The sequence below is a fragment of the Podarcis raffonei genome, chromosome 3 (genome assembly GCF_027172205.1).
Source record: "Podarcis raffonei isolate rPodRaf1 chromosome 3, rPodRaf1.pri, whole genome shotgun sequence".
Classification (NCBI taxonomy): Eukaryota; Metazoa; Chordata; class Lepidosauria; order Squamata; family Lacertidae; genus Podarcis; species Podarcis raffonei.
The window spans coordinates 42,041,988-42,066,463 of record NC_070604.1 but is presented as its reverse complement, the minus strand read 5'-3'; the positions used below and the strand labels follow the sequence as shown (position 1 = coordinate 42,066,463).

Sequence of the window (24,476 nt, the reverse complement as noted above, 5' to 3'; positions counted from 1 at the left end):
CATTTTTCAGTTGTTGTCTCTTGCTGAAGATAGTGTTGTATAAAAGGAATAGATAAAACTGAGCCAGTGCAAACCAATGAGTTGCCTCGTGATCTTTTAGGGTGCTTCTGCTAGTAGTTGTGGTTATCACACACCATTTTGCTGTTAAGTGTAGCAGACGACTATCCAGGTTGTTGAAAATCTAGTCTTAATTTTAAAATTAAGTATTTCACATCTCTACTGCTGTTCAGTACTTCCAGCACACCTTTTCAGCATCTGCCACTTTTCCAACCTTAAGCCTGCGCTATTAATTAGATTTCCCTTATTGGGGATTAGATCCTGTTGAAATCAGGAGTTTCTTTCAAGTAAACATGTATAGGATCAGGCTCTGAATGTTGTGTTAAGAAAAACTACTATACTGGCAGTCAGATGACTTCTAAGTAAACTAATTCTGTTTAACAAATTTGTAGACAAACTTGTAAGTCTTATAGCACTGAACGTTTGAATAGCAACTGATGTGAGATACAAGGCTGTATCCATTGCAGGCATTGTTAGCACAAATGCATTTTTGAGCTTGTGCTGTGGAACTTCTTCCCTTCCCATGATACAAAGGGTCCAACCTCCTTTCCCTTTGATACCAAAGACTAAAAATTGTGCCATTAGAAAGCTTGAGTTGGTACAAAATTTATTTAGCTATCTTTAGTTGCTTATCCTATTCAACAACCCCTTCTTTGACTCCTTTTAGGATAGAATAGTAAATGCTTTTCTCCAACTCCTTGGTCCTGTAGTTTGGAAGTAAATTCTATTTGAACTAAATGGAATTTACTGTCAGGTAATATGTTTATTACTATGACTTCTTGTTTACTGATTCTGAAGCACATCTAGAATTTTGAAGAGCATGGAGTCACACCATAATCTCTGGGCCTGCTATGCTGTATACACTAATCAAGACAACCTCTGTACCTTATTTTCTCAATGAGAAATAGGACTATTTATTATTCTCTTTCTTCAGAGAATGCAAGGTTCAGCTAGCTCTTATTTGTGGAAGGGAACTCCATTTCCTCGCTTGCCTTGCCATGGTTAGGTGAAAGTGTTTTGCGCTTAAGTGCCACTGAAATTATTTTGCAACTGGGAATATTGGTAGAGTACATAGGGCATGAAAGTTCAGAGTGGTGATTGGTCACCTGTGCTTGGTTGACAGGTTTCAGGGAAAAACAAAAACCCATTTGTTCTGGATTAATGGAAGTGGAAAACCTGAAAATGAGTATCAGGTAAATTCTTTTTAAAAATATTTGCAGTTCTTCATATGAGTTGCAATCAATCAAATACAGTGTTCAGGTTGAAAGTAAAAAGCAACTAGTTCAAATATCCTTGTTGCAGTGGCAACAATTGGGCAAGTGCTTTAAATAAACAGAATTCATTGTGGTTTGCAAGAAGGGCCAAGAACTAATTTAGCACTTAGTCATGAAATGAGACCAAAGGGCAACTGTCAAATACTTTTGTTCCCATGTTGTAAACTAATTTTTATTGCAGCTTTTAATGATAGTTACATTAATAGCCTGATCCTAAACATGTTTACTTAGAAGTATCTTCAAATGAGACTTGCTTCCTAGCAATAGAATATTAGGATTACAGCTTTGTCTTTATTGAAAATATAGTGGAGGAAAATGTATATCCTCCTTAAGAATAACTATATGAAAGACAGTGTAAACTTAATTGAGTAACCTTCTATTTTTTCTTAAAATGTCAGAAGGCAGGAAATGTAGTATTGTTTAATGAATGGTATATCTGACTTTGCTTACAAGTGATATAAAAAAATAAACCACGCTGAATGTAATTTTCATCTAACAGCATATTTCCTTTTAAAAATAGGTTTGTCATGTGTTTGAAAATAATATGACAATTTTGGTTAGAAGTTTGTTGATATTGTGTGTTGTTGTATTTTAGATCGAAGGACAAGGACATGGGGCAGTGTTTGACTGCAAGTGTTCTCCTGATGGCCAGCATTTTGCCTGTACAGACTCTCACGGTCATCTTCTGATCTTTGGATTTGGCTCCAGTAGCAAATATGACAAGGTATCATGCAGAAAAAAGCTTAAATTTGTTTCAGTTGTAGCTTTTGTACAGGATCTGTAACTTACCATGGCCATCCAAACTGACTCTGGTTTATATCCAGATACTCCTGCATTTATGTAGCTTTTCCTATTTAGGTACAAATAGGAAAAGCTATTTAAATAGGAAATCGGAAAAGCTACATAAATTCAGGAGTATCTGGAACACAAGTGTTTCTGTAGCTTGCTAGTGCTTTATGGCTTTTCTGAAGTTGACTCTTAAAATAATAATAGGAAAGAGCTGCAAATAACAATGAAATACTAGTTATGTCTATAATTTAAAATTTGATTTATTTACAGATAGCAGATCAGATGTTCTTTCACAGTGATTATCGGCCTCTCATCCGTGATGCCAACAACTTTGTATTGGATGAACAGACACAACAAGCACCACACCTCATGCCTCCACCATTTTTAGTTGATGTTGACGGTAACCCTCATCCATCAAGATACCAGAGATTAGTTCCAGGACGTGAAAACTGTAGAGAGGAGCAGCTTATTCCCCAGATGGGGGTAACTTCTTCAGGTATCAACAACTTCAACTTGACATGGGCCTTTGAAGTTTTATTTGAGTATGCAGTATTCAACAGGATTTCCAAGGAAGATGTCTTAGCACTGTTACCAGACTAAATTCACAGTGGTGTGCATATGGGAAAAGCAATGAGATAATGTTAATTGTTTTCCAGCATTATTTATGCTGTCTTAATGATCACTAATAAAGAGGCAATTTCACATTCATAATCTCCAACTACCTTTAATGCAAAGGGGAATCATTGGTAATATTCCAATACTTCTAATACTTATTGAGAAATTATGGATCAGCTGAAGAACTAAATTCAAATTCTGCTTTTCATAGGACTGAACCAGGTTTTGAGTCAGCAAGTTAGCCCCTTGGACAGCATGATACAGAGACTTCAACAAGAGCAAGATCAAAGGCGATCAGGAGAGGCTGGAACTAGCAACACTAACAGAGTTGGCCGGGGTAAAATAACTCCTTATTTAAATAGCCAAATAAGCAGGATCTGACTTGCCTCCATTCAGTATATCACATTTATGGAAAGGGGGCACTTGAGCACAATAATAATGTCTTTCATCACTTTCCAGTAATAAAATGTATTTGTTTTTAAACCAAGGAACTTCATCAAATTCCAACTAGCAGGAAAGCTTAAGGGAGTTGCATAAACTGTCTTCAGACATTAAAATAAGGAGTGGAGTGAACTCATGAGGACAGTAGTAGGGATGAGCACTCAAGCCTCATGCCGTGTTGCCGTTTTGGTTATACTCCATCTTGCGAAGGGTGACTGTTTGAAGCAGGGAGCCTTCTGCTCACGAAGGTTCCCCATGCATTTTAGATCCCTGGAAAATAAGAATTTGCGTTGTGTGGGGAGCCTCCTTCTACAAGAGTAATACAGAATAGTAAAGGAGGTTCCCTGCTTCAGATTTTCATCCTCTAGAGGGGGCAGTAGAAGTAGGGCACTAATTTCTGCTGGCTCCCTCCATGTGTTCACTTCAATCATTGTAACACCCGAAGAAGGCAATAGTGGCACCCATTTTACAGTTTACAGCCTTGAGCAGTTGAATGTAGTGAACTTACTGTTGTGCTTTATAAGGGTGGTTAATTCAGATTCCCAAGCTACCTAACTATATTTAGAAGTTGTATTTTTAATCTACATGTAATTATCTTGCTTGGGATCCTGAGTTGTATTTCTGTGAACAGAACAAATATTCTGTCTGTGGAAGGGGTTCAGTTTCAGCAAAGGCTCTTGGAGCTGGGAAGGTGATTTTTCCTGATTCTCTCTATGGCTTTCAGTGCCACTTTCACACTGTTCTGGGGGGTTCCCCAAATCTCTGTAGCCAACTTTTGAGCTGGGCTGTGGGGAGATGGGGAAATTGTGAAAATCCCCCTTTCTGTCAGCAGTAACATGCTTTGAGTGAGTTTGTTCACAGGAATTAGGTTCTAAGCCATTAATTTTATGCATCAGATTCCCTCAGAACTGTCTCTGAAAATATTGTTTTTCATTTCAAAGGCTCTGTAAACTCAACCTCTGAGGTACATTCACCACCAAATGTGGGGTTAAGACGCAGTGGACAAATTGAAGGAGTGCGGCAGATGCATAGCAATGCACCAAGAAGTGAGATAGCTACTGAGAGAGACCTAGTGGCATGGAGTCGAAGGGTTGTGGTACCAGAGCTGTCAACAGGAGTAGCTAGGTAAATTCAAGTATCTTGGTATCAAGTTCCTAAGTTTGAACAGCTAGGCTTACAATTAACCTTGGAAGTTATTTGTACATATTTCATTTAAAAGCCCCAAACTGGTATCAGTCTTCACAGGATGCTTTTGCTTTTCTTTAAATCCATATAACAAGCAGTGTTCCCAAATTTATTATTGGAGGAATGGCTGCAGATACAGAATCTCTTCTTTCACTTGCTGTGCCTGGAGTATATCTATTATGCCCTTAGTGGTCACCTTTAAAACAAAAAAAAACTATCACCCATGTTGGTTCTGGAGAATCTGCACCATTAGGGTCCTGAACATCTAGCCTTGAATTAATCATTCTTTATCTTTTACAGTATCTTCTCAATGTTGCAGAAAGAGATATTCTATGGTACTGTTAAAAGTTCATCTTTATGACACACGGGAAAAAAAATCACCTGTTTTTAAAATATGGGTTAATTTTAGAATATGGGTTAATTCTATGAGCCAGAAGTGGGTGTGCATTCCTTGGACTTAACATTTTAGAACTCTAAAATGTTCATTACAAAATTCTTCAGTTTTGTGAATATGAATAAATGTGTGTACAGATCTATCATCTTTTTCACCTTTTGAGGGGATTAAAATTTTTGGTATGCTATTTTAAAACTGCAGAAGGAGTTGTTGAATTATATTGGCGTAACTACTTTGGAGTCCTACATTGTCAAACATGGAACATATTGAAGTGTGTGGGCACATGGCCTCTTCTCCAGGAATTGGCATGGACTTTGTAATTCTACTGCATGTAGAATTATACTGGAAAATATGTGCACATTAGTATCTAAATTTCTCTTTTGTAGTAGGCAGGAGGAATGGAGAACAGCAAAGGGAGAAGAAGAAATCAAGTTGTACAGGTCAGAAGAGAAAAGAAAACACATTATCCCTCATGTTCCTAGAGAGAATAAAATACCATCTTTACCTAAGGTAAGCAGTGAACCATTGTCTGTAATGCAGTCCCTCATGAAAGGTGCAGCCCTAAACAGAATTACTTGCAACTAAGCCTCATTGCAATCAGTAGGAATTATTGCTGGGTAGACTCAAATATAATTGGGATAGAAGTCTGATATAAGGTAGAACAGGATTTCAACCATAGCAAGGCAGATCTTCGGGAAAGCTGAGGGTATATGGGATAGGAGGGCATGGCTTTTTAGGGGTGATTTTTTTTTTTGCACTGGCAAGAGCCAGTGTGGTGGTGTGGTTAAGAGCGGTAGTCTTGTAATCTGGGGAACCGGGTTTGCGTCTCTGCTCCTCCACATGTAGCTGCTGGGTGACCTTGGGCTAGTCACACTTCTCTGAAGTCTCTCAGCCCCACTCACCTCACAGAGTGTTTGTTGTGGGGGAGGAAGGGAAAGGAGAATGTTAGCCGCTTTGAGACTCCTTAAAGGGAGTGAAAGGCGGGATATTAAATCCAAACTCCTCCTCCTCCTCCTCCTCCTCCTCCTCCTCCTCCTCCTCCTCCTCTTCTTCTTCTTCTTCTTCTTCTTCTTCTTCTATGAGGGGGATCTTTAAAATATGCTTTTAGTGTGAGGAATTCAAATCTGCTGTTATTTTTTTGATGAAGAAGCACATAATTTGCTTTTGGAAAACCAAATAATTTTAATTTTACTTTCTAAAAATGTAAACTGCATGTGAATGCTAAGTAATATTAATATATTATATAACTGCAAGTACTTGGAAATTATTTTACTGATTTCTGTGCAATTCTACACACATTTTACTTACCAAGCAAAACTAAATTATATTAATTTAACAAAAATATTTTTGAATTCCCAAGTCCTGTTACCACTTTTTAGTACCTCTCATTTTTTGAATTTGAAAGTTGAAAAATTCAACATGCCCTAGGACGTTGTAGCAGTATGTGAGCTAGATCAGTTGCTCCAAGCAGAACCCTACTTTTGTATACCTAGATAAAATGTTGCAGTTGCTTCATCCCGATCTTCTATATTATAAAAACCATATAAAGTTAAATCTGTTCAAAAATTCAATCTACATGTTAAGATCGTTCATCAAAAAGAATTTGGGAACAGTGACTTCTTGTGTATCTTCTTGTAATGGCCATTTTGTGTCTTCCTAGAATCATTCTCATGATAATCTGTTAGATGTTGGTGATTCAAAAAAGCAACAGGCCAACCAACATAACTACCGTACTAGATATGCGCTAGAAGAAACTGCCAGGCCAAATGAAGATGCGGAAAAAGGAAGCAGTTCCTCAGAAGTAAGACACTGAATTATATTTTATGGGACGGTGACAGTAGCATTCATTCAGGTTTATGTTGGTGGTGGGTCAACATTTTTGTGTGACATTTAAGTTGCATGCATCAAAACTGACATGCTTGCTTTAGCAAGGCAGTGCTGCAGTGTGGAGGGCTCCTGCTCATCATACCAGGTAGCCAGGCCCTTCTTCCAGGAAACAGCATGTGGGTGGGGGAGTGCAGGGAGCAGTAGATGAAAATTGGAGAGGGATCTACAGCAAAGGGACCTCTGCTGGAAGCTGATTCTGCCTTTGTGAACAGGGGACAAGTCTAGACCCATATGAATGATGTTTGTATTATGTGGATAGACATTATATTCTAGTATGTATTACTAGCTATAAACTGTTGGGATACTGCCAGGGAGATAAAGTCCATCTGAGCCCCCAAGCTCCTTGCCGGACGATCCATCGACCTCCCGTAGTCAGGCAATATCAGCAATTTAGCGGCACGAAGCCTCAGGCTTGTGCACACTCTATCAGCAGAATTCACACAGCAAAAGTTGCACAGCAGGACAGCATATTTACAGTTTATTTTGCGTAGGTCAGAACAAAAGGAGACATGACCGTCTGCTCCGACGGCTCAGGCAAACAGCAGAAAACGAAAGGAACAGACAACATAAACATCCTGTGAGACAGGAAATTACGCAGGCTGTGACACAAACATCCTGCTCCCTTTTAAGGTGGAACGGAAATATCCTAACATAAACAAACATTATATTCCCTTGCTCTTAGGAGGGAGAAGTAGTTGTTGCAAGTGGCGGAACATCTGAAGACGAGAGGAAAGCATGGCACAGTGATGGCAGTTCTAGGTAAGAGACTAAATATAAAGGTCCGTAAAGTCTGTTAAATGCATGTTTGCGCGCACTCTATATATAATAGCATAAAGGAAAGAAAGAACTTTAAAAAGGGAAAAAATAAAAACAATGAGATTAAGAAAAAATGGTTTAACAAACAGTTATGGAATGCAAAAAAAGAAAAAAGAAAAGAAAAGAAAGAGAGTAAGAAGAAAAGAAAATACTTAGGCTGGGATCCAAGCTGCTGTACATGCACAGGGGATTTTCATCCTCCCCTTTTAAGCACCAGACTCTTCCATACTTTGAAACCCACTCTCAAGGTAGTGAGATGCTCTAGGGTAGCAGTCCTATATCCCTTGCATATATAGATCAAGTATTTGTAGGTCCCAGCTATAGTCTATAAGATTTTCTTGTCTAAGCTAAAGCAAAAGTTGAACATTGAGAATGGATTTCCCCTAGTTTGAATAGTTTAACATAGACATTGAAAAAACATGCATAAATATATTTAGGTCTAGAGGGTAACTTTAGTTTAAGTAAATGAAGGAACTGGAAGTTTGTCAAAAAAATATTCTGTATTGATATTTTTGCAAAGTCTTTATGATGGGTCACTAGATAAAGGCAAAGCATTGTTGAGCTAATGCACAAAATGTAAGAAATCATTTAAATAACAGAAAAGGCAGTGTAACAGTGATTAAAAACAGTACTTCATGGGCCTATTTTTTGAGGCGTTCAGTAGGACAATTATTCTTAAATGTTTAATAGCAGAAGTATATTTAAGGAGATTGGAAAAGTAGTTCTGCAGTTTTGCAAGTGACTGATTTCATGTATTACACAGAATGGTAACCTGAACCTGGTTAGTATAAACTAGAAAACAGGAAATTTTAAAACATTAGAAATGTTACTTTAAGTACAGTAAATGTTAACTATAAGTAGCAATAATCTGTTTTTTCAAGCTTATAGTTGTATTTGGGATCCAAAGCTAACCACTATATTGGAAATAAGATTAAATATGTGTTAATTGGAATATTTAAGGAAAGTTTCATAATTTGGTAGTTTTTATTTTAAAAATACATTCTACTCTTGTATACCTGTTTTTATGCATAGGATTATGTTCATCCTTTAGCGATCCATTCAGGAAATGCATGTAGAGTCAATCAATTCTAGTTCTAGTAAAGGTGGGGTAGGAAACACTTAAATCTTCTTAGCATCATCATCATCATTATTTATACCCCGCCCATCTGCCAGGGTTTCCCCAGCCACTCTGAGCGGCTTCCAACAAAATATTAAAATACAGTGGTCTGATAAACATTAAAAGCTTCCCTAAACAGGGCTGCCTTCAGATGTCTTCTAAAAGTCTGGTTGGTGTTGTTCTCTTTGACATTTGGTGGAAGGGCGTTCCACAGGGTGGGTGCCACTACCGAGAAGGCCCTCTGCCTGGTTCCCTGTAACTTGGCTTCTCGCAGCGAGGCAACCACCAGAAGGCCCTCGGTGCTGGACCTCAGTGTCCGGGAAGAACGATGGGCTGGAGACGCTCCTTCAGGTTTACTGGGCCGAAGCCATTTAGGGCTTTAAAGGTCAGCACCAACACTTTGAATTGTGCTCAGAAACGTACTGGAAGCCAGTGTAGCTCTCTAGATTTTAAGTCCTAGCTGGAAAGTTATTTTTGCGTGTGTTAAGCTTGTGTAAATTTATTATTGGTTTGTTCTTTCATCTAGTGACTATTCTAGTGATTATTCAGACTGGACAGCAGATGCAGGAATTAATCTGCAACCACCAAAGAAAGTTCCTAAAATTAAGACTAAGAAAGCAGAAAGCAGCTCAGAAGATGAGGAAGGTCCTGAAAAACAGAGGCAAAAGCAAATCAGAAAGGAAAAAAAAAAAGATACGGAATACAAAGATGGTCCAACATCACCAAAGAAAAGGAAACCCAAAGAGAGAAAGCAAAAGGTTGTATTATAGTAGTAGAAAATTAGCTAATATAAACATTATTCTGATTATCAGTAATGTTTCTTTAATTGTTGTCAATATTGATCCCTATGAATGGCAGTTATAATTTTAAGGCACCCACCACACTACATTAATGTACTTACATGTTTCTGAACTTGAAAGTGCTACTTTCTTTTTTACTTTGCAAGAGTTTTGAAGTCTTGCATGTGTTAAATACACAGGAAATGAATTCTTTTATCAACAGAAGAGAATCTCTTTGATCCAACCCATTAGTAGAGTAGTTTTGTTCTAATGCAGTGTGACTTTCATTCAGATTAAATGTAGTGATGGCACCTGTCCTCCTTGTGCATTTTGAATGCACTTTTTTTTTAATCATTCACCTGTGGAATGCTTTTATGTTAATGCATTGTCATAGAGGACAGCCACATAAAAGCTGTTTGGGGACTTGGAAGAACAACCCTGGTTGTATTTCTGTATTGCTTCTGTGTTTTCTACTACTTTGTAGGGCTTTTCCAGATAATGGTTTGGATCTTAAGTTGCTCCTCTGTTCCTGTAAGAAAGAAGGACATTTCTGTAAAACCCCTTCTCTATTTGTAGCCCTCTGTACCATATCCCACACTGTTCATTAGGGCCTCCCAATCCCAGAGCAGATTTCGGAAGTAGCAGAAGGCACAAAGGGAATGGGGAGGCAGGAAAGCTCTGTTCTGTGAAAGTAAATTCTGTTCTGTTCATAGATGTATGTTTGGATCCAAGCCAATGTTTTTCTGCATCAGTTGCCTACTTGTTGATTAATTGTTCAGGATCCTGAGTACCTGTGTGTGTGTGGGGGGGGAACTGTCATCCCTTGAATGGCAAAATCGTAACCTGTTTCACATACAATGCTAAACTATGGTGTGTTTGTGTGTTTTTGTGTGTAGAATATTTATATCCATTTTCTAGCAGAAAATTACTCAATATGATTTAATGTTATTTGCCCAGGCCTCAGGGTTTGTGCTATTCCTTGCTTTTAATCTTCAGCTAACAGAATTTACTCAATATGCTGAATCCTGTACAAACTATGGTTAGTGTGAACTGTGGTTTAGGGAAACAAGCCAACTTCAAATTCTGATTTATAACCCAGCTTATTTCCATAAACCATAGTTACCATGAATAATAGGTTTCAATTTCAACCAAGTAAGTAGTGTAATTAATTGAAAATAGAAGGTGTGTGGGAGCATGTGATGCTGAGGCCAACCCAGCTTGATTCCTGTAGTTCTAAACAAGATATGGTGTAGTGTTGCATCTGAACCCAACTGCTGGCTGCATTAACATGTCATGCCAAACCATATTTTAGCATTATTGCTTCTCTCCTCATTCTCTAGTGTTGCTGTGAGGACTTCACAAGTTCCCACTTTTGTTTTAGAATCATAGAATTGCAGAGCTGGAAGGGACCTTGAGGATCATTCGAGTACAGTCCCCTGCAATGCAGGAATACGCAGCTGTCCCGTATGGGGATCGAACTTGCAACCTTGACATTATCAGCACCATGCTCTAACCAACTGAGCTATCCAGGCTAACTGTAGCTTCTCATGGCATCCAAACCAGGACAAATGGCAGTTAGTCTTAGGTATGATTAGTGGCAATGAACCAAATTTTAAACTTGGATTTATGAATCTGGCTTGTTTTCACTAACTACAGTATATTTAAGATTAACCACAACTGAGTTTGGATGAAGACTAAATTGTGGTTAATTTAAAGCAGAAGCTTCCGATTTCCAAACCAGAGACTGAATTGCAGGGTTGGTCTATATATCAGATTGGAGACAACTTGCAAAGTATCTAAGCTCCATTTACTGGTCCCACTGCTTCAATCTTCATGGCTTCATTAATTCTTTTCATTAAAATTGTGGGGACCCACCATTAAAAAATAGCAGTTGGTAAAAATCATACTCTGCAGTAAGGATGTGAAGATGGTGACTATCTTTTGAAAATTTACTTTGAAGACCTCAATTAGGCTTTATTTTATTAATAATAATAATAATAATAATAAATTTTATTTATATCCCGCCCTCCCCAGCCGAAGCCGGGCTCAGGGCGGCTAACAACAATCAAATAATCAAACAATCAAATAAACCAACATTCTAAAAATATTTCATTATAAAAATTAATTAAAATCAAGTTAATGGCAACCATTAAGCAAAACTCTGTGCAGGTTGCCAGAGGAGGGAGTCAGGCTGCGCCCTGACCAAAGGCCTGGTGGAACAACTCTGTCTTGCAGGCCCTGCGGAAAGATGTCAAGTCCTGCAGGGCCCTAGTCTCTTCTGACAGAGCATTCCACCAGATTGGAGCCGCAGCCGAGAAGGCCCTGGCTCTAGTTGAGGCCAGCCTAACCTCTCTGAGGCCTGGGACCTTCAGGATGTTTTTATTTGCAGACCGTAGGTTTCTTTGTGGGGCATACCAGGAGAGGCGGTCCCGTAGGTACGAGGGTCCTAGGCCGTGTAGGGCTTTAAAGGTTAAAACCAGCACCTTAAACCTGATCCTGTACTCCACCGGGAGCCAGTGCAGCTGATATGTGATAATGTGGATATGAGCACAACCAAGATAAATTCAAGCTTATAGAAGATTTTGATACTGTGTGTTTATATTCTAATAGACTTGCTTTCTACTTTCCAACTGTATTCCTCAAAGCAACTCCAAACGTTAAGGAAGAAGAATGGACACATTGAAAACCATGTACTTAAAACAAACAAACAAGCAGCTGAGCTGGAAAAGGATCAGCCACTTAACATAGGCTTTCCCTTTTCCCCTCTCTCTCCTGGAATCCTTTCCAGACCGTAGTTCCTGTTAATGGCTGCGTAGCGTGAGAGAGAACAGTGTAGCTAGAGCAGCATTGCATTTGGACATTTTTTAAATTAATGAAAAACATTTTGGGTGGTTTCCCAAACCACATAATTGAATTTATTTCAAACCGGATAGTTAGAAAATACAGATTCTGTAAATAACAATTTTATATGCAATAAGAAGATTCTCTCTGCATTACAGAGAGCTGTTTCTTCATCTTCACCTTTCTATATATCCACCCTTAAAAAAAGTTAGCTCGCAGGGTTCCACTATGCTTAGAATCATAATGAGAACTGAATCTTGCAACAGAGCTAAATTATGCAGATTGTCTGGGTCGATTCTTAGTGGCAACCAGTGGATCAATGGGATGAAGCAAATGAGCTGCAAATTGAGGTATAGCAGAAGTGGTTGAGTTGCCTTACAGTAGGCTTCCCACAAAGCACCCACCCACTTGTGCCTTCCCATGGTCCAGGCAATATATACCCTCCATGCACACACAGGAACAGATGTGCTAGTTAGTACATACACAATCTTTCATTTCCAGAGTTCTATCACAGTCTAGCATAAGAAGCAGGACCCGTGGTGGGAGTCCTATGTAGACAAGGGGTGTGTCAGGTTTGCTCCTGTTACAAACATTCTCCTATTTCGTCCCCCCCCCCCCCGATGGCTAACCAAAATATTTCAAATTAGATATATTTTTCAGTAATTCTTTAGACTTCTAACGATGCCTCAAATGCAGTTTTTTTAAAAATAAAAAAATGCTAGAGATTAATTCAGATTTATTGGGGGGTTTCTTTTAGAGGTTGGCTGTGGGAGTGTTGGCAGAAAATGGCTTGACATTGGAAGAATGGCTGCCTTCTGTGTGGATCACAGACCTTGTTCCTCGCCGATGCCCATTTGTACCACAAATGGGAGATGAGGTATGTTAAAAAAATTCTTTTTCTCCCTTTATGCTGTGCTCTGTCTGTGTATTCTTGTTTTATTGTATTAGTCTATTTTCAGAGTAATTAAAACAAAAACAAAGCAGAACACTGGAATAACCCAGAACAGTGGTGCTTGTTTTTAAAATACCAATTATCTCTACTTGTCACTGTTGAGTGATTCAGACACTGGGGTACAAACAGTATAAGAGGAATGCATTGCAATTCATAGAGAAGGAAAAACTATATAGGAGATGCTTGTCTCTTAGGCCTGTATACTCTTCAGTCCACAAGATGTGTGAACCTTGCAAATCATTGCAGTGGTGAGGTGTGCAGAGTTAAGAGAACATTTTCCTCCTCCCTTATTTCTTCTCCCTTGGCAGGCTGCTGGGGCAGAGCTTTTTGAGAGCTGTTTTTATGGGAGCCATCATTAGAGTTGCCAATAATCCCTCTTTTGTTATAGTGCAGAAATTTTGGTTGGGTAGAGTTATTGATAAATTCAACTAGCTCACACCATCTATATATAGTGCCAAATGTTAGATACCTAAAGCAAATTTACTCAGTTCATTATAGCTTCTATTACAGAATCATTTGTCTCTGGTGGCGTAAGGGAGGGACATCCAACAACCCTTAGATTTACACCCAGTATAATAGGGTCTTCAGGATAAGAAATTAGACTGATCTGCTCTCTATAAAGTTAGTAAGCCTTGTTACTGTGTACAATGGATTCTTGGCAGAGAAGGGAAAACATGGTGTGGGAGAAAACATTCTACCTTACAGGATTGTCTACTCCTTGATTCTCCAAAAATTTTCAGCCTAGAAAACTGGGTCAGCCAGAAGAAATTATAGGTGTGGCTTGCTTGTTGATTGTACGGACCATATTTATGGAAGATCGCAATTCTGGCAGGCATATCTGAGCTTAGGTTTTCCTCCCAAAGTTTTGTGGTGTGTGGATTCCAGTGGGCCTGTAGCCATGGCAAGAGGGCATGGTGTTTCAGCATCACACCATAAACTGAATCAGCCCTTTTGCTCAGAAACTGGAAAACTGTTTTGTTTAGGAGAGCTCAGGTGCTACAATGGTTAGAGTGTCAGAGTAGGATTTGGGAGAGAAAGGTTCAAAATTTCTACTCGGCTGTGAAGGTTGCTGGGTGAACTTAGGCCTGCTGCATACTTCCCCAACAGGGTGTTGTTGGGATAATATGAGGAGACCAAGAGCCCTGTATGCCACCTTGAGTTCCTTAAAGATGGATGTAATGAATAAAATTCCAGGTGTTCTTATTCTAATGTTATAAAATAGGAGCAGGTAGTGCTGTGGTCTAAGCCACTGAGCCTCTTGGGCTTGCCTGTTGGAAGGTCGGCGATTTGAATTCACATGATGGAGTGAGCTCCCGTTGCTCTATCCCATCTTCTGCCAACCTAGCAGATTGAAAGCATACCAGTGTGAGTAGATAAATAGGTAGTGCTGTGGCAGGAAGGTAAATGGTGTTTCTGTGTGCTCTGGCACTTGTCACGGTGTCCTCTTGCGCCAGAAGCAGTGTAGTCATGCTGGCCACATGACCTGGAAAGCTGTCTGGACAAACGCTGGCTCCCTTGCCCTGAAGTGAGTTGAGCGCTGCACCCCATAGTCACCTTTAACCGTCCTGGGGTTCTTACCTCTTTTTTTTTACTGAATGTTATAAACTTGCACTGTGGTGTATTAAAAGCCTCAAAATGTTTAAACTGATTATTAGTGTTGAATTCTGCTTTTAAATATAGCTGCGAGCCTTATTAGCCACTTTACTGGTTTCATATTATGCGCAATAATGAGAAAAGCATAGCATGACTATTTTGCTATTGTAAGCTAGGTAGAACCCAAAATGTACACATTTCATAAATGTATAAAAATCTTATGGGTGCTTGCTGAGAGCAGGCACTTCTCAAAGATGATACAGAAACATGTATAAAGCAACCACTTCATGTTGTGTGGAAAAGGCTAGCGGGAGTAAAAACAGAATTGTAGCAGAGGACATGACTGGAACAGTGAAAATGAGGTAAGGGAAGAGGTGGCCGCTGGTCAGGAAGTAGAAATGACAAATAGCATGTCCTCTGATATTTAAGTATGTGTTATGCGGCTGGGTAAATGGACTTCCAAGTTTTAAAAAGAAGAGAATTTCAAGAAAAATATCTCTAGACATTTAATGTTTTTGAATCACCAACTTTTTCACACATCAAGTCGGGTGGCATTTTTTTTTAAAAAAAGTCTCTGTTCTATTCTTAAGGTATATTATTTCCGACAAGGCCATGAAGCGTATGTTTTAATGGCAAAGAAGAACAAAATATATAGCATTAATCCCAAGAAACAGCCATGGCATAAGATGGAACTACGGGTATGTCTCTTCTGTTTCCCCCTTTAAGTTCTGTACGTATTTATCTTGGAGTAACTCCCCTAAACTCAGAAGGATTTATTCCTTTGTAGGCATACATAGGATTGTCCTCTAAAACAAACCATGGCAAGGTGGCATTCTTTATCCTTGACCCTCTTCTATCTTGTGTGCATTTCCCTCCATCCCTTGCTGCCATTGACTGTTCCTAACTTCTTGTAAGTTGAGTGCAATTTCAGTGTTTTGTGGTCATGACAGCAAAGGATAAATATATTGTCAAATGAAGAGTAGCTGTTAGCATAGTCCTCTTTCTTACGTTTTTGTATAATGTTTGCATATTAAGTTTCTGTATAATTTATACACCACATTGCCTTCTCCTCAGCCCCCTCTCATGTGCTGTAGTATTTGAATCACATTCTCTATTGTCTTTAGACACTGAAGTAATGTACAACATTAAATACATTAAAAAATTACTAAAAAGTAGACTCCATTTCACTTCAAAATACAAGGAAATATATGGTAAAGCTTAGAACTCCCAGACTACTTTTGCTGTCTTATGTTAACTCTTTCTGTTGTATTTTCTTAGTTTACTTAATGCAAGGCTTTTTTTTTGGTCTCCATCAGGAACAAGAACTCATGAAAATAGTTGGAATAAAATATGAAGTTGGGCTACCTACACTTTGCTGCCTTAAACTTGCTTTTCTTGACCCAGATACTGGTAAATTGACTGGAGGATCTTTTACAATGAAGTAAGGACCACTGTTCACATACGGCTGTTGTAATATTTGCGGCTAAATAAGTGTTTGTAATATGCTCGCAGTGGATCTAAATTAAAAGGTCCTTATAAAATGAAGCTTAAAAGGGTTTGTAAGTAACTTTCAAATATTCATTGCTTTGAGATTCTGAAAGAAATTCCTGTTTCCCTTTCTTTTACCTGTTGAAAATAGAAGTCAAGAGAAGATAAGTGAGCAGTAATGGGCTATACTTCTGTGTGCACGCCTTCATTTTAATCAGCCCCCCCCCCACTTCCCAGCAATTCAGTGTTAATTTGGTCTTCTACCAACCTTCTACTTTATCCCTTAGTGTATTGGGGGGGGGGGACACTGAAGTTCTTCTACAAAGTCTACTAAATCTTTACTTGGCATTGATATGTTCTCAAATACTTTTGGCTATGAAATAGCAAACACCTTTCTTAATATTTTTGTCTTATTTTGGCTATATCCAGGTATCATGACATGCCAGATGTTATCGATTTCCTAGTCTTAAGGCAGCAGTTTGATGATGCAAAACACAGACGCTGGAACATAGGTAAGTACCTTTAATACAATCATGGTATCAGTAGTTTTGGCAGGTGTTAATTATAATTCTGAGCATTAAATATAAATACGGATTATTTACTCAAACCTGCTAAGTTTTCTGCTTTGAACTAGAGATACCAGACTTACTGTATTTTCCCAATTTTGCGTTTACTTTTTTAAGGAAGGTAAAAGCTGAGCTGACTAGGTCAACACAGAAAACTGTGGCAACATGGCTTTTATCCAGCTAATTAAAGGCCTGCGAAACCTAAGCTCCTGGATTAAGAACAGAAGTCCTTTGAACCAAGATCTCAGATTTTTGGGTGGATGAGTGAAACAGGAAGCCATATAGATTCACGTTAAAACAAGTTGCCTCACCTGAATTTTAGAAGCAACAATAATTGAAAGCAATTATTAAAGCAGAAAATTTTAAAAATTCGTTTCTATACTATACAATTGACAATTGATTATGATAAATCTTTTATTTCTTGACAATACTAATCAATATTAGTATTGATTAGTAATACTTACATAGATAACATTCGAAATCAATATTACTTTTGCAATACAGTTGGATATGAAAAACTAAAAACAAAACAAACCTGAAGAGAATTTAAACTTTTTTGTTTTAGTATATTTTTAGGAGTATGTTCTGAATGAATAAACTATTGTCTGCCTTGTCTTCTCCTGTAATTGTAAGTCAAAAAACAGGATTTCAGGGCCCATCTTTTATCTCTGGACCAACAGTGTCTGCTGAACAGATACTTAGTGCTGTCAGTACTGATCACATACAGGGGAGGGGGGAGAGGACTGAATGGAGAGGAATCAGCCCTCACCCTCTAAGCCTGGTGAACAGAGCTGGCTAAAGCCCACATGCAGGATGGAGATCTGTATTTGAACTGTTCATATCTCATATGTTGAGAAAATGAATGCTGTAGTAGGAGGAAGGAATATGGGCCAAATTTATGGCTGCCTTCTTTATATCTGGAAACAGACTGCTTCTGTCATACAGTCTCAACATGAGATTAGAGGATGTGACACAGACCTCTTTAATAACAAAAGAGCCTCTGTGGCATCTTACCTTTGGGAGTATTTTGCAGCCCGCTGAAATGAATCTTCTTTTGTCAAGCTTATCTGGTTGTAATGGTGTTATTAGAGAGCTGAAGCTTTATGCAGTCCTGCTAATGGAAAGTTGTCAGGGTGTTGCATCTTCTTGTTTGTTCAATAGTTGGCAAAAGCTACCTCTAATAATATTGGTCATGATTATAAGAAACTGTTAAGATACAGTTCTATCCCTTCTGGAGTAAAGACGTGACTTTGTATTCTTGTCCAGGTGATCGATTTAGATCAGTAATTGATGATGCTTGGTGGTTCGGAACAATAGAAAGTCAAGAACCTCTTCAGCCTGATTATCCTGACAGCTTGTTTCAGTGCTACAATGTCTGGTTAGTAGCTTTTGCTTTATTTTCTCTCTTTGTTTTTAACCTCATGTGTGTTTAATCATTAGCTGGTACGTTTTCTACCTGCATTTTGTTGAAAATATTTTTTGGGTAAAGTGTTGATCAACTACATATTCAGATAAGTAATAGTAACTTTAACTTGGTTGTAATTTTCTCTCTCTCTCTTGAAGTTGGGACAATGGAGATGCTGAGAAAATGAGTCCTTGGGATATGGAGCCTATACCAAACAATGGTATGTGTCTACTTTCCCCTAGATGTACAGAAAGGAGACAGAACTTACTATGTACGTATGTGATGAACTATAAAGAAGTTAAGCTGATTATGCTATAAAAGAAGGGAAAACAAATCAATTTCTTTATTACATTAATAAAATGTCTGTGAAATAACTAGTTACCTGTTTTAAGAAAATTGAACACTGCATTTTGGTTGCCTGGTTTTCAGAAATTGATACAAAATTTTGTTGTTAAACTACTTGGAAGCAAACATTTTGCAAAGACTCCAAAACTTGTCCTTCCATTGCATTGCTGGGGTGAATTCCCAAGGCCAGAGTTCATAACACTGTGCTGGATTCACTGCAATTCACTGGATTCACCTTACTCTCTTAAGTTCAACAGATAAAAAGGTAAAGGTACCCCTGCCCGTATGGGCCAGTCGTGTCCGACTCTAGGGTTGCGCGCCCATCTCGCTTAAGAGGCCGGGGGCCAGCGCTGTCCGGAGACACTTCCGGGTCACGTGGCCAGCGTGACAAAGCTGCTCTGGCGAGCCAGCACCAGCGCAGCACATGGAAACGCCGTTTACCTTCCCGCTATAAAGCGGCACCTATTTATCTACTTGCACTTAGGGGTTCAACAGATATTGATATATAAATTGATTAAATTTAACACTTTAGAAGTATTATGATGATTGCTTCTACTCATGAGTGGTAAAGTGGAAGAATGAAGACTCTGTCCCAATTAATTTGTTTATGTAGGTCAAGTGTGGGGAACCTCTGGCCCTTCAAATGTTGCTGAACTACAACTCACATTAACGTTAGCCACTGCCTATGGTTGCTTTGGCTGATGTGAGCTGTAGTTAAATGCTTGGAGGGCCAAAAATCCCCCACTTTGGTGTTGGTGATCACTTGAAATACAGCTGTATGGAGACAGCGGCACTTGGCAAACTATTTGGGGCCCCAGCCCTCCAGAGCTGATTGGATAAGAGCTGCAAGGGAGACGGGGATTCCTTCCTGTTCCACTGATGGAAATCTGACTGCTCAGCAACGCTTTTGGATACAACTTTCAGTCAGTCACTATATTTGTATTCTGTTCTTCTATATAAGTACACCCAAAAGCAATTCACAGAAAAGTATGAAAAACAAGGGGAAATTGTAAGTGACCCGGAACTGGTCTGTGACCGTAATAATAAAATTCTATTCTATTCTAAATAAACACCAGCAATACATTGTTATACATGTCATTTCCTATAAAATACAAATAACATTAAAATACTTAATTTAAATAATCTCCATCAATGTAAACAATTCACAATTCATTACGAACAGGAAGAGAGAAAAGGCAAGAGGCAAGAAATGCTAGTCAGCTCATCAACAGAGCAACTAAATAACTTTCTGCCTTGCTTCCAACCTTGGAGCTTGGAAAAGGGGCAGGAATCACTATGCAACTGCAAGAATGTACCCCACCCATCTCCATAGCTCCAAAGGTGGAAGGAATGCTGATCACTTGCCATGTTGACTGCAGTGAGAAGAAAAGTAGAAACTTCATAAACCGCTTGCTATATGGAACAGCCTCTACTTTTATAAAGAAAAGCTTTGACTATTAAATGTTGGAATTGTCAAGGTTACAAAGTGGTTTAGTGGTTTACAAAATGCTTTAGTGTACCCTAGTGCTAGGAGAGATGTAATTTCCCCTAACCGTAAGTTTCTTTTGCGCCTTCTAACATTATTCTTCAAACTTAGCTACTTAAGAGTCTAATTTTAGTTGGGTCTCATTTTAGCTCTTCCTTAGAAATCCTAAATGCTTAATGCCAGACTCCAGACTGGTTAACAAGAATGTTTATCATTATATTTGTGTGACGTGGAGATGAATTCATTTACATGCTGACCTCAATCAAGAAGATTTGCAATACTGTAAAAGTAATTAGATATATTAAAAATGTAGATGTGTAGCTCAAATGTATATAGCCTTTCATCCATCTAACTCAGTCCAACCCCTTAAGGATAGATTGTTTCATTTCATTCTTTAAACAAAAAAAATCCTAGCTAGCTATGACTCTGTATAAGCATGTTAATAATGGAAGATGCTCTGTAATGCAGAAATAAGTATTTGTTTTTCTTCCAAATGCATTTATAATATTCCACAATCAGTTAGTTGCTCTTAAAAACAATAATGGGCTGTGAATTGTTTATACCATTGTGTGTTTTTTTTAAAAATAGGTATGCAATTTCTTAAGTTGCAAGGATAATTATATCAGCTATTATGTTCATTTTGTGTCTCTTTCAGCTGTGTTTCCAGAGGAGCTTGGAACTAGTGTTCCTTTAACTAATATTGAAAGCAGATCATTAATCTACAAGCCTTTGGAAGGAGAGTGGGGTTCCAGGACTCGTGATGATGAATGTGAAAGAATAATTTCAGGGATAAACCAGCTGATGACTTTAGGTAATGTTTAATGTGAAAGAAGGGGGGGAAAGTGTTTTTTTATCATTTCTATCCATTAAGATAGTCTCACATTCCTGCATATTTTTAATTTGGCCTTCTGTATTAAAATTCTTCTCAAAAGACATACTGAAATTCAAGTTTTTCAGTCCACTTCATCTGTGGTAATCGTTTCTATGCCGGAAAATGGCATGCATGAGATGGACTTTGGAGAAAATATTTTTGTGTGTGTTGGTCATAGAATACAAATATTCAGTACCTTACAAGTAAAAAAAAAAGTCACTTCTACTTCACATTCTTATTGAAAGACTTGTAGAATTCCCTCTTTAGCTAGGCACTCTCTCACTCAAATTACTGCTGCACATTAAGAAAATTGCTTCCCTATCACTAATGTAGTAATGACATCTTTGTTTTGTGTTTAGATATTGCTTCTGCTTTTGTGGCTCCTGTGGATTTCCAAGCTTATCCAATGTATTGCACTGTCGTTGCATATCCTACTGATCTTAGTACAATTAAACAGAGGCTGGAAAATAGGTTTTACAGGTTTGTTTTAAGTTTATTTTATTGTTAGTGTTTCCAAAAATGTTTGTGATTTTATATATGTTAGGGTAATTTCCTGGGCAGCTTTTGCTTCTAGCTGAGCTGTGTACAGCACAGATCAATTACTGTGATGTACAATGAAATGTCAAACTGTTGTATAAGACTTCCTTGTCATGGTTAAATCTTGCAATGCTCCAGCCCACTGTACCTTGATGTGGATTGCCTCTTGTCTAAAGGAAATCCTAAATGGCTTATGGGTCCCTTCTTTTCTTAACTGTTTTTCTAACTGAGCAAGTACTTACGTTAAAGCTGCTGTTCCTCTTGGAACTGCTTAAAAGGAAGCCTACAGGAGGTATTTTTGATTATAAGCTCATAATTTTATCTCTTTGAGCCTGCTGTCATAACCCAAGGAACCAGAACCAACCAACACAGTATTCTGTGATCTCTTTTCTCTAGGCCAACTGCACTGTTTTCTGGTCCATTTCTGGGGCTAATTCAGAGTGTTGGCATTGATCTTTAAAACTCTTTATGGCTTGGACCCAGGGTAATTGTAGGGCTGCTGTATGCCAGATATACGTACCTATACATTTGCAGTGGAGGGCCTGCTGTGAGTGCTGCCACCATCTGAGATAAGGTGGGCAGCTACCAGAGCGAAGGCTCCCTCCGTAGTGGTGCCCCAGTTATGGAAGACCTGTCCCCAATCTGATCCATTAAAATCTAAATATGTAATGGCTCCACCTAGTGGTCAAAAGCAGGAAGTAGGTAGGTCCTATAATTCAGTTTGCGCCTGCCTTGACTGAAGCAGTCATGTATTAAGCTCTCATTTTTTCCTTCTCGTCAGGATGGTTTTATATTTCTGACAATTTGTCCATGTTATTAATTTAGCCCTACTTTGAGAAATGTGTATCCCGATAATTGTTCCAGAAGCGACCGTCTTTAGGAGATTTTGGGGATGTGGGAGGGACAGAGAGGAAGGGTTATCAGAAGTTTGCTTGTACAACACTGAACATCACTCTTCGTTTCCAGGTCTTTACATATTTTGAACAAAATTTCAAAAGTTATTTTTTGTGTGATATGCATGTGTTCTTTATTTCAAAGGCGACTTTCTTCACTTATGTGGGAAGTTCGGTATATCGAATATAATACACAGACGTTCAATGAACCAGGAAGTCCCATAGTTAAATCCGCCAAATTTGTCACAGATCTGCTGCTGCACTTCATAAAGTAAGCTAATGAACAGACCCACAGTGCATATTGTGGAAATAGCATAAACCAGAGGAATTATTTACATGCTTTTAATCTATAGTGAATATTATTTATGTTTACAGTGGGTAAGAGTGAACTATTAATTGTTATTGTGAATAAGAGAATTCATTTTTTCAGCAATTACCACTCTTCCAGAAACAACTTTATCCATGGAAGTAGTGTGTTGTAAATTCCATTGTGGACTCATTTAATCTTGTTCTCATTACTGGAAGGCAAGGAATTGGGAATACAGTACGATTGCATCTTATGTGTGATTAATTTGTGTGATATCAACTTTGTGTGGTTGAAAGCCGGGTAGTTGAAATCCTGCAAATTAATTGCTGAAAGCTTAGAAGCTGCTTGTGCGTGGGGTTTTCCTGTTTTGTTTTGTTTTTGAGTAGAAGTGGCTTTGGATAGAGAGGTAGGAAAAATATAATCTGAGAAAGATACAAAGAAAGACAATGTTTTATACTAGGCATATTCTTTTACATGTTTAGAGGAGAGAACATTGTTAGTTAACATTACCATTTAAACAGTAGGAAGGTTGATATTTAAAATCTTCCTAATGTTGGGCAGTATTCCATGCATCCATTCTGCTAGCGCAAAAGCCTTGTGATAGCAGAAAGGAACTTTCTCTCCTCTGCCCTGCAGCTCCATGCACACCCTCAAAATCAGCTCTGGAAAGTTGAGGAAACTTCTTCAGAAGATTGGAGAGGAGAGGGAATGGAAGCATTGCACCAGGGAACTCTTCTGGCATTACTTTGGCTATAATCCAATAACATGAAACAATACAATTCTGTATTGTATAAACATTTAGATCCTGCTTTGGTTTTCCATGAGCGTAAGGGTGCCTTCCATTAATAGAAGGGACTCTAATCCACTGGAGGCTCCCACTGGTGGAAGGGAGAGGGAAGACTATCTTCAGTTCCCCCAGTGCCGTCTCCCAGGCTACTCTAGTGGGTCACCCAGTGAGCAAGGAGCTGTAGTGGAAAAAAGAATCAGCCAAAATTGCTTCCTCCCACCAGCGAGTATCCTGTTACTGGATTTCTGCTCAGGATCCAAGTTACTCTGTGCATCTGTGGCTGCAAATAAGCTCATTAATGCAAAGTGTTTTATTGAACAGAGATCAGGCTTGCTATGACATAATCCCACTGTATAATGCCATGAAGAAAAAAGTCCTGTCTGATTCGGAGGAGGTAAGCTAACTCAATATGTCATGCATTTCTTTAGAAAGTAGTTATATATATTATTTAAAGTATTTTTCTGCCCAAATTTAGCTTTCAGAGAGGGGTTCTGCAATGAGAATCAAATTCCTTCTAGTTCAAGCTCCTCATGTTCTTTACAGGAAGGATGGTTTTTAGTTCCTAATTTATTTGAAGTAATATTTGTGTGCTTTATTCATTGCAACAACAATTTACTTGTTATGTGAATTATGAGTGAACATTATTTCTACATACAAGCTCCATGAAATCACACACACCTCTGTCCCCAAATATAATGCAATTCTAGTAAAATCAAGTATTTAAGCCTTAAGCATTCTGTATGCAGAAAATTTCATTGCAGGTGTGTAGCTTCCTCAGAATCCCTGTCCTTAGAGCCACTGCTGTTGTTTTGATGATATGCTGGTACAAAGCTATATACTTTTGCCAGCTCTCTCACATCCAGAGCATAGTGTGCAACATAAAACCCAGTCGACTGGGTCCATAGAGTGCATCTTTGGATAAAAGTGCAGAATTTGGATTCTAGTTTACAAAGAATACATGTGTAGCTCAAGCTAGGAAGATAAATTATTGCCTGGTTAATGTTCTTATATGTTAGTATAAGAAAATGTTAATCAGATCCATGAAGTCTGA

The 24,476-nt window shown here is 38.5% G+C and overlaps 1 protein-coding gene across 7 annotated transcripts in view; it reads left to right on the top strand.

The window, feature by feature from the left end:
- The window catches only part of PHIP (pleckstrin homology domain interacting protein), a 60,171-nt gene that overhangs the window by 28,757 nt on the left and 6,938 nt on the right, over nucleotides 1-24,476 (top strand). For 4 of the 7 annotated variants that reach the window (XM_053381327.1, XM_053381323.1, XM_053381328.1 and 1 more), the window contains 18 exons: nucleotides 1,927-2,055; nucleotides 2,391-2,616; nucleotides 2,947-3,072; nucleotides 4,118-4,301; nucleotides 5,142-5,265; nucleotides 6,416-6,556; nucleotides 7,325-7,401; nucleotides 9,102-9,333; nucleotides 12,953-13,072; nucleotides 15,331-15,438; nucleotides 16,057-16,181; nucleotides 16,658-16,740; nucleotides 18,061-18,172; nucleotides 18,358-18,470; nucleotides 20,686-20,841; nucleotides 21,261-21,381; nucleotides 22,477-22,602; nucleotides 23,747-23,819. In XM_053381327.1, the coding sequence (XP_053237302.1) occupies nucleotides 1,927-2,055; nucleotides 2,391-2,616; nucleotides 2,947-3,072; nucleotides 4,118-4,301; nucleotides 5,142-5,265; nucleotides 6,416-6,556; nucleotides 7,325-7,401; nucleotides 9,102-9,333; nucleotides 12,953-13,072; nucleotides 15,331-15,438; nucleotides 16,057-16,181; nucleotides 16,658-16,740; nucleotides 18,061-18,172; nucleotides 18,358-18,470; nucleotides 20,686-20,841; nucleotides 21,261-21,381; nucleotides 22,477-22,602; nucleotides 23,747-23,819 (2,376 nt within the window). Of the gene's footprint in view, nucleotides 1-1,180; nucleotides 1,241-1,926; nucleotides 2,056-2,390; nucleotides 2,617-2,946; nucleotides 3,073-4,117; nucleotides 4,302-5,141; nucleotides 5,266-6,415; nucleotides 6,557-7,324; nucleotides 7,402-9,101; nucleotides 9,334-12,952; nucleotides 13,073-15,330; nucleotides 15,439-16,056; nucleotides 16,182-16,657; nucleotides 16,741-18,060; nucleotides 18,173-18,357; nucleotides 18,471-20,685; nucleotides 20,842-21,260; nucleotides 21,382-22,476; nucleotides 22,603-23,746; nucleotides 23,820-24,476 lie in introns of those variants that run through there. The other 3 variants (XM_053381326.1, XM_053381329.1, XM_053381330.1) reach the window with 3 other exon arrangements.